Genomic DNA, 13,687 nt, shown 5'->3' with positions numbered 1-13,687 from the left:
AAGACTAATATTTAATTTTTTAAAAATCAAGTTGCGAGCCTGTTTTGATTGACAGTCTTACTAGAAGAATGTAGATTGGTACTTCCAGAGATAAATTTCATATGTTTTTTTTTTCTCTTTGAAGTAGCATTAATCAGGATTTTCCTGTTTCCATTTTGTATACTATTTTGTTTTCTGTCCTTTGCTGTAGCTTTAGTTTTTGCTTTAGTTTTGTTTTGTTTTTCTTTGATTAAAACTAACAGGAATCATATTGAAACCGATTTCTAAATCATCCTCAAGATCCCATTGCATCATCAGAAATAAAACTCTATTAGAGGGTCTTCTGCAGATGGCCAGTGTAATTAAATGGTATCCATGAAATGAAGATCCATATAAATAAAAATTATTTCTCCTAACAGAATGTCTGCATCACTATAATGGTTTTTTAAATTACCATCATCTGGAATCTTGGAAGATGTATTTAAAATGAACTCCAGTCTTATTGAGTGTTTCTGTATATGTGAAACACTCACTGGAAGGCAAATAGGTAATTTGTCTGTAATTTAATCAGCATTTTGAAAAGTACCAAAAAAGAAATTGCAGCTCCTAAAATAACTTCATTAGGTGGAAAGCCTCTCCTTTCCCCTGAAATGGCTCTCTTCCATAGTCCCAGTGGAGAATAATCACTCTAGTAATGGAGTTTGACTATTAGAGGTCCCTCCCTGATTGCTAACTCAGCACTTATGTATACCAGTGTGAAACTAACCACAGTCCAGGGTTTGTATAAGCTGAAAAGTTCTCCAGAATTAGGCCTGCCTTTTTTTTTTCCCCATGATTTCACAGTTTGACCTCCCACACCAACCCTGAGCAAATTTCACCAAATTTAGTTTCTAGAAATGGTCATTATGCAGACTTGAAATATATTCATAAGTTTATTAGAGCTAGTTTGCTTCCTTAATAATGTGCTCTGGATGGTGTTGTCAGGATCCAGTCACACATAAAGCATGCCCACATCCATGTCTCTGCACTTCAGTGTTATTATAATGTCATTATCCACCTGTAATGTATATGTTCCAGACTATTTACATAGTCATAGTAATGCAGATTTGCATCACACCTAGAGATAGTATTTTGATATGCTTGCTTTTGAGCATACAGAAAAATTGTTAGAGGCAAGTTGTTTGCCAGATATTTGGCTACTTCCTGCATATTTTTTCACAGGACTCAAGCAGTCTTTAGGGAACCATTTTTGAGAAAGAGAGAGAGAGAGAGAGAGTAGAGTAGAGTAGAGTCTGCAGGGCCTCAAATAGAAAAAATTGTATCATGTTAAATATTTCTTTGTTTTCTCTACTAGATGATCCTATGGCTCCGCAGCAACTCCCGCTGATCTTTCCTGACCAAGTGGTGATTGTTAATGAAATCCCTACAACTTCCAAGTCCAGCAAGAGCCTTGGAAAGGGTTCAGAAGTGGAGACTGCAAACCTGTCTCCCAGTCTGATTCCTGCCCAGCAACCCACCATCTCTCTCATTTCTGATGACACTACAGATGCACTGAGTGTGGAATCCTTGACCCTGGTTCCTCCTGTTGACCCACACAGCCTCCGCTCTTTTACCTACACCCCTCAGTCTTCCACACAGACAGAGACTAATAAAGTGACAGAGGGTGAGATTGCCCCTCATGAGCCAGCTGATCAGTCTGAACAGTGATGCAGTTGATTTTGCTCTGTTTTTATTTGTGGCCTCTCAAAAAGCTATAGGAACTAAATGGTAGCTACATGAAGGATACTTGTGAAACAACCAGGATTTTAAGAAAGGGCAGTAGCCTATCCTAACAAATACCATTTCTGTCTCTTGAAATGAAAGAAACCCAGTTCTCTGTTCAAATTCACATTTCTCATGCTGTACGTAAGAAAGAACCAGACATCTAAGAAACTTATGAAGACAGAGTTTCTCCAGACTACCATAATTATACCTGCATGATGCTGTTCCATGTTTGCTGCCAAAAGAAGAAACCTTTATGTGATATTCTCATTATTCTTTTTGTTAGACTTCAGACACAGAACACTTGTCCAGAAAGAGGCAAAAAAAACGAAAACAAAAAGGCTCTTGCAGCTATGTCGAACCTATCACCAGAAAACTGTGTCCATTCAGCTGAAGTAGTTCTCTTTTCATTTTGTTCATTTTGGGTTGACCCAACAGATTTATCTAACAGCAATGGATGAGGTCATTTCAAAAGATATTCAAAACAAAATGAACTGTAGTAATGTCTCATTGGTGTAATATTTATTTCAGCATTTGATATCAGACTAAAAACATTTATTTAAAAAAAAGAAAAACCACCACCACCTCATTCCTGAAGTTTCTTGTAATGCTGAGAGTATAATGTATAATTTTTTTATCTCGAGCTTACCTGTCTTTTCAAAGCTGTCTATGAAGAAGGTATGGTATGCTACATTTTCTTAAGTGACATTTATGACTTTGTTACTTATCAACCCAACTTTGCATGCCTGTTGAATGAAAAACCACCTTCTTAGAAAGCCTATATTCTTTTTCAGAGAAGGGATTTGAAGATACCATGTATAGTAGGCTTCTTTGTCCCAGTCAAGAAGCCCTGTTTTATTCTTTAATGAGAACATCTTTTCTTGAAAAGATAAAAAATTCAAAGAAATCTTCTACTCAGGCCTTTTTCGGTAACCAAATGTGAACTGTGTTTTGAGCATCCCCTTTAGTTATTGCCATCTCTGTATGGGGCAAAGAAACAAATGTGGAAAACCATGAGGACTGCAGAATAGACTTCCTATAATTTTACACAAGTGAAACGAGATTTGTCTACTGAATTTGCCCATAAAACCACTTTTGTGAACTCATTCACAGAGGTAAATATCCACGAGCCAGCTAATAATCTCAGTGGTTATGACATTCAAGGCCTTTGCAGTCTTGAGGGATTTGAGTCAGTTGCTCTCTTCCCCTTCCCCTCTCAACCACCGTACAAATGTGTAAGCTTGTTTGTAAAACAAGGCAAGACTCTTATATTTCCTCTTTCATCCTTTCAACATCTCGTTTTGGTTTAGATGTAGATGAACACATTGGTATATTTAAAATTAAACTAAAGATTATATAGACCTTTCTACAAAGCAAAATTGTTTACCATCCACAAATAGTTAATATATTATTCATCTCAATCCATTCACCTGTAAAACTAAAAGACTACTTTCTTTTTGGTGAAGAATCTGTCCATCAGATGTGTTGATAATATTCTCATACTACTATTGACTTTGAACTTTTGGTGACGCTCTCGAAGACTATCCCTGGCACATCTTTGAAAATGCGAATCAGCTAGAGGAGCAATGTCCCTGCAACATCTTTCAGACTAGTTCTGTGCTGTAGCCTATTGACCTGCTAAAATTTCAGATTTTACGTCACTGGAATAGAAATGGCCTGAAAGAGTTGTAAACAGTGGATAAAGAAATTAAAAAAAAATTAAGTATGGGTACCAAGTCACTCCAAATAGATCTCCCACTTAGTTTCATCCTTCAGATCTCCAATCAGAAACATGGCAACAGGTGGACCCTCGTGTTGATAAAGAAAACATCCAATCTGAAACATGCTGTTTGTGCACAAATGAATAAGGCCCTTGCAAAGATGGTAAAAACCATAGTTATTGGAGATATCATGTGCTTCCCTGCAGAGGAATGGATGGCAGGTAGAAAAGGGCATAAGATGATTAATGGAAATAAATGAATAAAGGAATGGGTGACCCTCCCCCCTCAAACAGCTAATTATTTAGTGTTTACTCATTTTCTTCTTACAGCAGCATGAGTGTATATCAGGGAAGGGCAACATTTCATACACATGGAGTTTCCCTCTTACCCTCTTGGAAGCCAGTAAACCTCTGAGAAGTATGCTACTTCTGTTTTTGAAATTATTTGTACTTATTTTTTCTGGCAACAGAAAATAGAGAAGCACAGCTACTTTCCCAGGCCATTGTCATTAGAAAAAAAAAGAAGAAAAGAAAAAGAATAACAATACTTTCCCAGAAAATAAAAAATGAAAGCAGTCCCTACCAGAAATCCTATAGAACCATATTTTCTGAAATAATATGGTTTCCCCAATTGTCTTCTCAGAGCACTGTGAAAGAAATTGCAAGTTATGGGATCTTTAGCCATGGGGGATCCTCTGATTTTTTTTATGTGTTTTCAGTCTGGTTCAGTATACCCTTGAGAATTTGTAATGGGACTGGTGTACTTTGGCTCTTACTGAATGCAAATTGTATCTTTTTATCAAGGGCCCATAAATTCCTTCTTTTCAGAGAATATCTATTCTAAGAAATTAAGGTTGGATCGAATTGAGCAGCTTTTGTGATTTAATGTATTCTCTCCAGTTTTTTTTTTCTTCCCAAGATGCTTGTTTAACCTAAAGTATTGGTAGGATCATAGTCCATCTTCCTTACTGCCAGACAATTTCAAGTAATTATGAATGAACAGAAAAGGTAGGGCCCAGATATTTGTAAGAAGTAGGTTCTCAAAACAATATTTAAAAGAACTATCTCATTTATATGATTGGATAATATGAAAATAAAAGGACCTTGGGATATATTTCACCATAATGTTGCACACACCAAGAGGAACGAGCATGATTATTCTTCTCTGATAAACTTTACTAATCTTGGTACTGTAAACCAGTTGCAAACTGTCCAGATGATATTGGCTCTTTAGAATACTTGAGTGCTTGTGGGACCCCTTGGACTGTGGTATATTTCATTTGTTTTAAACTGGAAGAATAGTTGCAGACACCAAAAGCCAATAGCAAGCTTGATGTTGAGGTTGAGGAGGCAGAACTGTCCAACACAGTTGCTACCATTCTTACTGCTACAAGCTTTGAGCAAATCATTACAAGGGCTCTGTCTTGCTGTGGAAATGAATCTTTGCATCCCACATCACTTTACATTTTTTATTACATTATTTAATTCATATTAACACAAATACCATAGTTGATCATGTAGTCAAATCTAAGTAGACCAAATTCTCATGATCTTTTGCATTGGACAGTTAGATTAGCCTTAGGAAAAACTTTGGAATTCACTTCAGAAAATCCTTTAACCCCACTTTGTGTCATCTGCAGGAAATGCAGGTAGAGCCCGTAGTTCAACCCTATTCCAATTCTTTTGCTCCTTGACCTAACCCTTAATGTGGAAACAGAAGTTAATTTACCAGAGTAGGGGGGCAAGATTATTAGTCACTTTGACTTTAATTCCCAGTGCCTTCTCTGAAGCATGTAATGTAACCAGCACTGGTCCTAGGTTAGGCTTAATTCCAGGGCTTTGGGGTATAGCCAAACTACTTCCAACAAATTGGATTACGTAAGATTTTAAAGTGTAGCTAAAAACAAGCAAACCTGGCCTCATGGTGATAGCAAATGAAATGACTTTCTCTTAAGTGGTCTTCTGAAGAATGTTGGGTGGAATGACCTGTGCTTTTATTGCTTTGAGTTCTTTGGAGAAATGAGGAATGGAGGAATGGGAATGAAAGGAAAATGCAGTGCCCTGCCCACTTGGGGAAATTGGCAAGCCAAAGTGACTTTGACTTTTGTTATACCACAGTCACTGCTAAGGCAGACATATTGCTACTATGATTGTTATAGTGGCTGTGACATCATGAGATGATAGTCTTTCAAAAAATTGTAATTTAAAGAGAACCAGATTTGGCAGAGCTAATCCCTATAGATCAGAGGTTGAAATTTTATTTCATTTAACTTTTAAGTTAAAAACACATTGTATTTTACTGTCTTATTTTATTTGCTCTTGACTGCAATGGGAGAGGGGGGAGATACCTCATTTTTTTTTTCAAAGAGGGTGACCCAACGTTCATGTGCTATGTAAGCATTCACCAAGCAAAACAAGTTTTTAAAAAAAGAATCAGGTTAGTATGATGCACATATTTAAGTAAGGTGATGTACAATACTTGATAATAAACACATAGTTCTGAAGATGCACTGTAAAAATGAAAATACAGGGAGAATTTAATTCTGTTCTTTTTCTAGAGGCAATAAATATATTTAATCTAAGTCATGTTAAATGTTTGGAGTAAATGTAATAATACATTATGTTTCTTTAAATAATAGATGTAAATGCTAGATGTTGGAGAGGAGCATATTTGGGAAATCTTGGTACAGTAGATGTTACTGAAAATGTGGCCCATTCTAGGGAAGTACCTGCATTTGCTGGCATGAGTCACAGTTCATGTGTACTAAGCATGAGGGTGGAAATGAAAACTGGAACTTCCTTGTAAATTTAACTTGGTAATAAAAATGGTGTTATGGAGAATCTAGTCTGTTGCTATACTGTGTCATAATAGAGGCTTCTTCATATGTTACAGGAGGCTTCCTCAGGAAAGCAAAGAGCTAGGAACCAGTATCCCATCGTGCTGAGTCACTCCAGGTTGTGTAGAATGGAGGAAACTCATGCCTTTTCTTCAGTTTATTCTTTGTCAGTCATTTCTTAGGAGGAGGGTAGAGCTGCCTACTGACCTGGTAAAATGGAGTCATTTGAAAAATTGTCCTTTTAAATACCAGGCTTTTGACCATAGCCAAGAATAATCTCAGGTTTAGCAACTAGGTTCAGAGCAAAATGATTTGTTGTACCAAGAAAGAGAGATTTTTTTTTCTTTTAAGAAGGGAGTCTGGAAGTGCAAAAAGAAAGATACTTAAGTAGTGTTGAGTTATTTTCCATCTCTAGTATAGATAAAGGAGGGAGAGTAGATTGAACAGTATCATGAGGAACACGTTTTTAAGACACTAAGTTATGAAATGGAGTACAGGAGATGTGATATTAAGCTTTAGACCATAAGGCCTTTCAGATTTCAATTTTTAGTCATTTTTTTCTTGCTTAGAATCAGAGAGGTACAAAGTAGCTAATGAGATACCTCAAGCCCTTTAGGATAAAAGGTATTAATCCAGAAGCAGAGAAAATGTCCACATAAGTTTTGATACAACCTGAACTCAATGACCTTGAGATGAAAATGGCCTGACATGATTTGAGCTTGGCCTGTCCTAGTTGGCTTAGGGATGGAGAGATTGTCTGTCACCTGCCTCAACCTGACTTCCACATCAAATGGCCTGTATCATTCCTTATCTCCCTTAAGTTTTTTGCAACATTTAATATTTTTGACCATCATTTCTCTTTCCTTAGCTTCTGTTGAAGCCATTATCTTTCCATGCTGCTGTGGAAACATTCCTCAGTTGTCTTCATTGGTTCAGCTCTGTTCAACAAATATTTATTATTTGACTTATTATGTTCAAGATTTTGGGGTAGGTGCTGGGCATGTAAAGATGATAGTCCCTGCCCTCAAGCAACAAGTCTCATAAATAAGAAAACTGGCTTAAAGTTTCTATTATTTGCTCAGCCACAGTTAGGAAGTATTAGAGCCCAAAGTCAAATGGTGGTCTTCAGACCTCATATCTAGTATTACCTCCATTATTCTGTGCTGCCCTCACCATCTACCTTCCTCTTTCTGCCACCTTCCTGTGAATATACCTCAGCAAACTCTACTTTCTCACTCTGTCTTACCACTCTTCTCCCCCTCTCTCTACCTTATCATCTCCCTTACCCCCGAGGGTGGGAAGATATCTAACACAACCAGACCTCTTATCTCTCAGTACTCCCCCACTCTGCCCCTTCCTTTGATGTGCAAGCTCCCAACCTCTTTCTTCTGATCCTGGCATCCTTTCCTCAAGGAAGTTATAACCCAACTGCTACCAGGCAACCCACAGCACTGATTGTGCAGGTATGTAATGGGAAAATCCTCTCCTCCCTTATGCCCACCCTCTCCCCTTCAGATCACCTTTTGGCTGCAGTGCCCCTTGGAGGGGCAGACTTTGTGCTCTGAGGCAGTAACCAATGAGTAAGAGCCCCATACTCCCCTACCCCTACATTTTGAGTGGGACTGGGTGAGTCACACAGAATAAGCAGGCTTGGATGGGTTGTGATTGGTGTTGCAGGTGTCATTCATTATCTTCTCTCCCAAACCCATCCTTCTTTCAAACTTCCCTCTTATTGTCAAGGACACCCCCATCCTTCTAGTCACCTAGGGTGCCATCGTTAATTCCTCCTTTCTTCACCCTACATATCCCAGTGCTAAATTTTATCGGTTTTGTATTCATCTTTTGCATCTGTCTCCTTTACTCAGTCATCATCCTATTTCAGGTCCTTGCCACTTCTTGCCAGGACTATTTTAATAGCCTTCTAATTTATCTCCCTGCTTCATGTCTTTCCATGCTGCTGATAAAGTTCTTTCCCTAAAGTGCAGATCTTACCATGGACTCCCCTACCCAATAAACTCCAGTACTTCCTTATTAATTCTAAACACAATAACATTTCAGCCTTTCATTTATATTTTTATTTAAACTTTCTAACATACATAATTATTACTGTAGTCATACATACGTGTGTGTGTGTGTGTGTGTTCTGACAATTACCAAGAGCAAGGCCAGCTACACCTTACCTTCAGAGTTCTAGGGTACCCTTAGGAGTTGAGAGGTATATCTTTTCTGCTGCTATCAGCTCAAGCCCCCCGCAGCTGTGTCTATCCTCACCTTATTTGCCAGTGACTAGTGTGCTAGTTCCTTCAACCACTTATCATCAGTTATCTTTTATAAGGGGGATGTTTACTTCAAAGATGTAACAAGAATAAAAGAAGAAACATTCCCCCTCTGCCTTCCCCAAGCACCTTGGGGACACAGTTCCCTCTATCCAACCTCAGACTCTGGAGTATAGTCCTAGGTAACATTGGTCCCATCAAGTTCATAACTAGATGCAACGTAACTACCAAATGGGTTCCTCATCTTATCTACTCTGGGCTGGGTCCTGAAGGTCATGCTTTGCTTCTCAGGGAACCAGTACTAATGCCCTGAAAAAAACTAGGGATGCTGAGATGATTCTCTCTTCACCGAAAATGAAAGAACATCAAGACTGGCAAAGAATCTAGGCCTGTATTCACAGGATCACATGGCAACCTTGGTGAGAAGGGCCCAAGGCCTCTCCCGTTAGCAAGATCTTCTCTCACTAGATGCTGTTAGTTAAAAAGTTCAAAAGATCTACCAAGAATGCAGCTGAAGAGAACACGGCCAAAGAGACTGGTAGGCCATAGATGTTTTTGTAAATAATCTCAGGTCTAGCTAAGTGGCCATTTGATAAAAGCTACTAACCACATGGTGAGCAGGCTAGAACCAGTTATGGAATGTCTCCGTGTGCTCCACAGTCTCTCCAAGATATTTCCAGCAAAGTGGCATAGTTGATAGAATGCCAGACCTAAGTTCAATTCTGGCGTCAGACAACTACTAGCTGTGTGACCCTGGGCAAGTTGCTTAACCTCTGCCTCAGTTTCTTCATCTATAAAAGCATAACAATGTTGTAGGATTGTTATAAGGATTGAATGAGATACCTTTAAAGTGCTTAGCGTAGTGGCACATAGCACTGTATAAAATTTTAGCTATTATTATTCCATCCATGTCATCACTCCTCTTTTAGAAGCATACTGAGGCATTCTGCACATGCACCAGTCCCCAACTAGATTCATATCTGGGGGTTGTGCTGAAAAAAATGTTTATTGATATAGGTGTATCATCAAAAAAGTTTGGAGTTCTATGAACCGACACAATTATAATGACCACCTAACTCTTCTCCCTGGCTTGAGTGTTTCGCCTTCCTAATCCATTTTTCACAAAGTTGCCATATTAATCTTCCTAAGAGTTATTAGATTTGAACCATGTCATTTCTTTGCTCAAAAACTTTCAATGCATCCCATTGCATATTAGATAAAATGCAAATTCCTTAGCCTGGCAGGTAAGGCCTTCCATAATTGTAACCTAAATTTCCAACCTCATTTTATGCTTCTATGCTTCACAAACTCCAGCCAAACGATACCACTGGATATTCCCCAATCTCAAGAGTCCATGTATTTTGTACAGGCCAGCTCCTATGCCTACTTCCCCTTCACATTGCAAACTGCTGAAATCCTGTTCAATCCCCATCTCAGGTTCCACCTAAGATTAATGAAGCCTTTATTCCTCCACCTGGAAATAAGTGCTCTAATTTTCTTTTACACCTCACCTTTGCCCTTTAACACATTCTCTCTTATACTTTTTTTGTGTACATGATGTATCACTTCTTCTAGAATGCAAGCCACTTGAGAATAGGAGCTATGAAAATGATGGAAAGAGAGAGTCATAGGATCTCAAATCCTGGCTTTGCCACTCCTGATGTAATCCTGGGCAAGTCACTTTACCTATCTGGGCCTCAGTTTACTCATCTGTAAAATGAAGGGTTTGGACTAAATTGTCTCTTCCAGCTCTTGGAATCTCTAGTATCTTGCATGTGGGCACTTAATAAGCATTGGTTGAATCAAAGTCCTCTATATCATTCTTATTCCTGGGAATCCTGTGAATGGTGAGTCATCACTAGTACTTCCTTCTCTCATGTGAATTCTCCTGAGCTGGTTTATCTTTGTTCATTTCTTGGAAATTTGGCCTGCACAGACTCCTTTCAACCCTCCCTGCGAGTATTAAGCAAGTCCCAAGTGTGGATTTAGTTTAGAGTAGAAACAGACTGAACTGAGAGCAAGATTTCCATTGTTTTGGAATGGGGCCCCTTTTCTTTAGAGGCTTTATGAGCCATTAAGCTTTTATTGGAAATTTCAACTGGACTGTGCTCCCTCCTCATCCAGGTCTATCTCAAGGTACACAGCAACTTAATTGGAATTCTTGTTCACAAAGTATTTTTTTAAATTCACTCTTGCCAACAAAGCTTCAAAATACTATTTTCTTCAGGATTTGGGATTTCACGGGATCCTGGGAGAAGATGGAGGAGAGGGAGTATAGTTTGGTTGTTATACTCAGCAATTGTTTTCTTTAAATAGATTCGAGCAAACGTTTAAGTACCTACTAAGTATGAAACTTTATTCTAGGTGTAGGAATGCAAAGTCAAAAAATGAGATCATTTCTGCCTTAAAAGACAATACATCCTACTAGAGGGATACAATGTTGACATGTAAATGCAAAGTAAATTGAGGAGAGAGGTAGTAATTACAACTGTGACAATCAGGGAAGGCTTCCTACAGGAGGGAAGCACTTGAGCTGGGCCTGAGGCCAGAATGAGGGAGTCAAGGGAAGGATAGTTGGTGAGAGAGTGCATGTGGACAGTTCAAAGAGCAGCTAGTAATCCAGTTTGGCTGAAACACAGAATTTATGAAAGGGAGTCAAGGGAGAGAAAGCCAAAGCTGTGAAAAAAGAAAAAAACAAAACTGAGGATTCTTTGCCCACCCTCTTTCCCCACCAGTTTTTTAATGTATTAATTCATTTTATTTTGCCACAATGCTCTTCATATTAAATACTCAAATAAAACTTACAAAGTACACTCACTATTAAAGAAAATTACCTAATAGCATAATTTTTGACTGATGATGCATTTCACGTTCCACCGAGTAGTTTATGGATTGTTAACATGAAGAAAGAATGTGTCATGTAACTTCTCTAGGCCTTAGTTTTCTCAGCTCTAAAACAAGGGGGTAAAGATGAATGACCTCTCACATTTCTGCCAGTTCTAAATCTAAAAGCCTAGGATTGTGTGTCTTAACTTTAGAGCATCAGTTCTTAGATTTTTTGTTCTCAGGACCCCTTCACACTCTTAAAAATTGAGGACCCCCCAAAATGCTTTTTGTTTATGATTCATATCATCAATCAATAAACATTTATTAAGTATCTACTATGTGCCAGAGTATTTACCATGTTAAAAATTAGAATACCTTGATATTGATGAAAACAATTTTGATATTAAAGACCCCCTGAAAGGGTCTCAGGGACCCCCAGGGTGATCCCTAGACCACATTTTGAGAGCTGCTGCTTTAGAGTAATAGGAACAATATTCATTCTTGTACTCGCTACAGGTTTCTTTGCCTCTCAATGTAGACTTTATTTACATTGTTGTATAATTATTTGTGTATATTGTTTTTTTAGCTCTGTTAATTCACTTTGCATTTTTTCGTACAGCTCTTAGCCATTCTGACAGGACAGACCACAGTAGATATAGTATGCCCAGGTAGTTTATGTGCAAAATGTATATGTAAAGGGGTTTGACATTGGATGCTGCTCCACATCAGAAGATACCTTCTCCTTCCTCAACCCATACCCTGTTGTTTGAAAATATTTTTAGATGGAATGGTTGTTGCAGTGCTTTTCTATTAAGGAATTTTTGATTTTTTTTTTTTTACTCTTAAGTGAAGAAACAAATCGTTTCTTGTGGCTCTCACCCCCATTTCCTACTCAACAATTCATACAAAAAACTAAGAGGCCAGTCTGAAGCATAGCCCCAAATCCTGCAGTTTGCATTACATTCATAGGATCATAGATTTATAACTAGAAGGCACCTTAGAGAGCATCTAATCCAAATCCCTCATTTTACAGTTAAAGAAACTGAGGCTCAGAGCAGTGAAGTGACTTGCCTAGAGTCACAGGGCTAGTAAGTGTATGAAGTATATGAAGCAGGGTTTAAACCTAAGTCTTACTGATTCAAAGTCCCACACTCTTAAAGTGGCTAGAGTCCTACTAAGTTAAGGATAAGGAGCAAATAGGGCCTGAAGTTCAGAACCTGAGAACCTAAATTGAGGAAATTGGTGGTGGGCATGGGAGTGGCAATGAGGGGAGAGGTCAGGGACAAGTGCAGAGGTGGTGGCAGTTTGGAAGTAAAGAGAGGATTCTAATTTTCCAAACTTGTTCACAACCTTACATTTTCTCAAGTTTGGGTTTCTCAGTCCATCATAATTATTGTAACTGCTTTCAAATAATTTTCTTTAACATTGTAAGAAAATCATATATTGATGTATTTTATTTTTAATTCTGTTATTTATAGTCATCAATAAATATAAACATTTCAATATACAAAAAAGGGCAGAAAGAGGATTATACATGAAACTGAATCCACTATGTATAGTTTGTTAGTTTTTCTGACTGTATGTCCAATTTCAGATAGTTGTAACAGTACTTCCTTTCTTATCTCCATTTCTACCGAATTTCCTTTTGCTCTCCTGTGTATTTTTACATATTTCACTGATAACGCTTCTTTTTATTGTTCTTACCCCACACACATACACAATCTCCTCTTCCCCAATTAAAGGTCTTCCTTGTAACTAATAAATATTAGTCAAACAAATGCATGTTATATCTGTCAGTTCTAAAAATGTGGCTCATTCTCTATCTATGGCCCATCACCTGTCCCCTAGAGGTGAGAAGTATGTAAAGCATTTATTTTAATGCCCCTAAATGTCAAGTCAGGTAAGTTGTGTTTGCCATGAAGGTGAAGTGAACCCATGGGCCTGAGCTCATAGTAATATCAAGTCATTCTTGGCGATTTCAGTTTTCTTCTTCCACAGTGAGTGCTATTCTTGCCATTTCGCTGTATACAGACATCTAAGACTAAATCTACCCTCACCCCCAAATGAGATGCTAAAATCATTTAAATGTTCCACTTGGAGTAAATATATTTGGTCTTTTTTTTTAATTGGGGAGGGGGGAGGAACCATAATGGTTTTTCATCCCTCTGTCTCCGAGTTGGTACAAAAAAATTCCAAGTAACACCAAAAAATTACCAAATGCCCTAGGAATGTGCTTTAGGGGCCTGAAGCATTTTAGATTAATTGGTTTTGCACATATGGAGGAATTT

The 13,687-nt window shown here is 38.1% G+C and overlaps 1 protein-coding gene across 3 annotated transcripts in view; it reads left to right on the top strand.

The window, feature by feature from the left end:
• CLEC16A (C-type lectin domain containing 16A) overlaps positions 1 to 6,301 on the top strand; it is a 216,451-nt gene extending 210,150 nt beyond the window's left edge. For all 3 annotated transcript variants that reach the window (XM_027839220.1, XM_027839219.1, XM_027839217.1), the window contains exon 23: positions 1,334 to 6,301. In XM_027839220.1, the coding sequence (XP_027695021.1) occupies positions 1,334 to 1,686 (353 nt within the window). In that variant the 3' untranslated portion in view covers positions 1,687 to 6,301. The remainder of the gene's footprint in view (positions 1 to 1,333) is intronic.
• Positions 6,302 to 13,687: the final 7,386 nt, after the last annotated feature.

Source organism: Vombatus ursinus, unplaced genomic scaffold (assembly GCF_900497805.2).
Source record: "Vombatus ursinus unplaced genomic scaffold, bare-nosed wombat genome assembly UNPS02014832.1, whole genome shotgun sequence".
NCBI lineage: Eukaryota > Metazoa > Chordata > Mammalia > Diprotodontia > Vombatidae > Vombatus > Vombatus ursinus.
The sequence above is the reverse complement of the archived record's forward strand: the minus strand, read 5'-3'. Positions and strand labels throughout refer to the sequence as shown.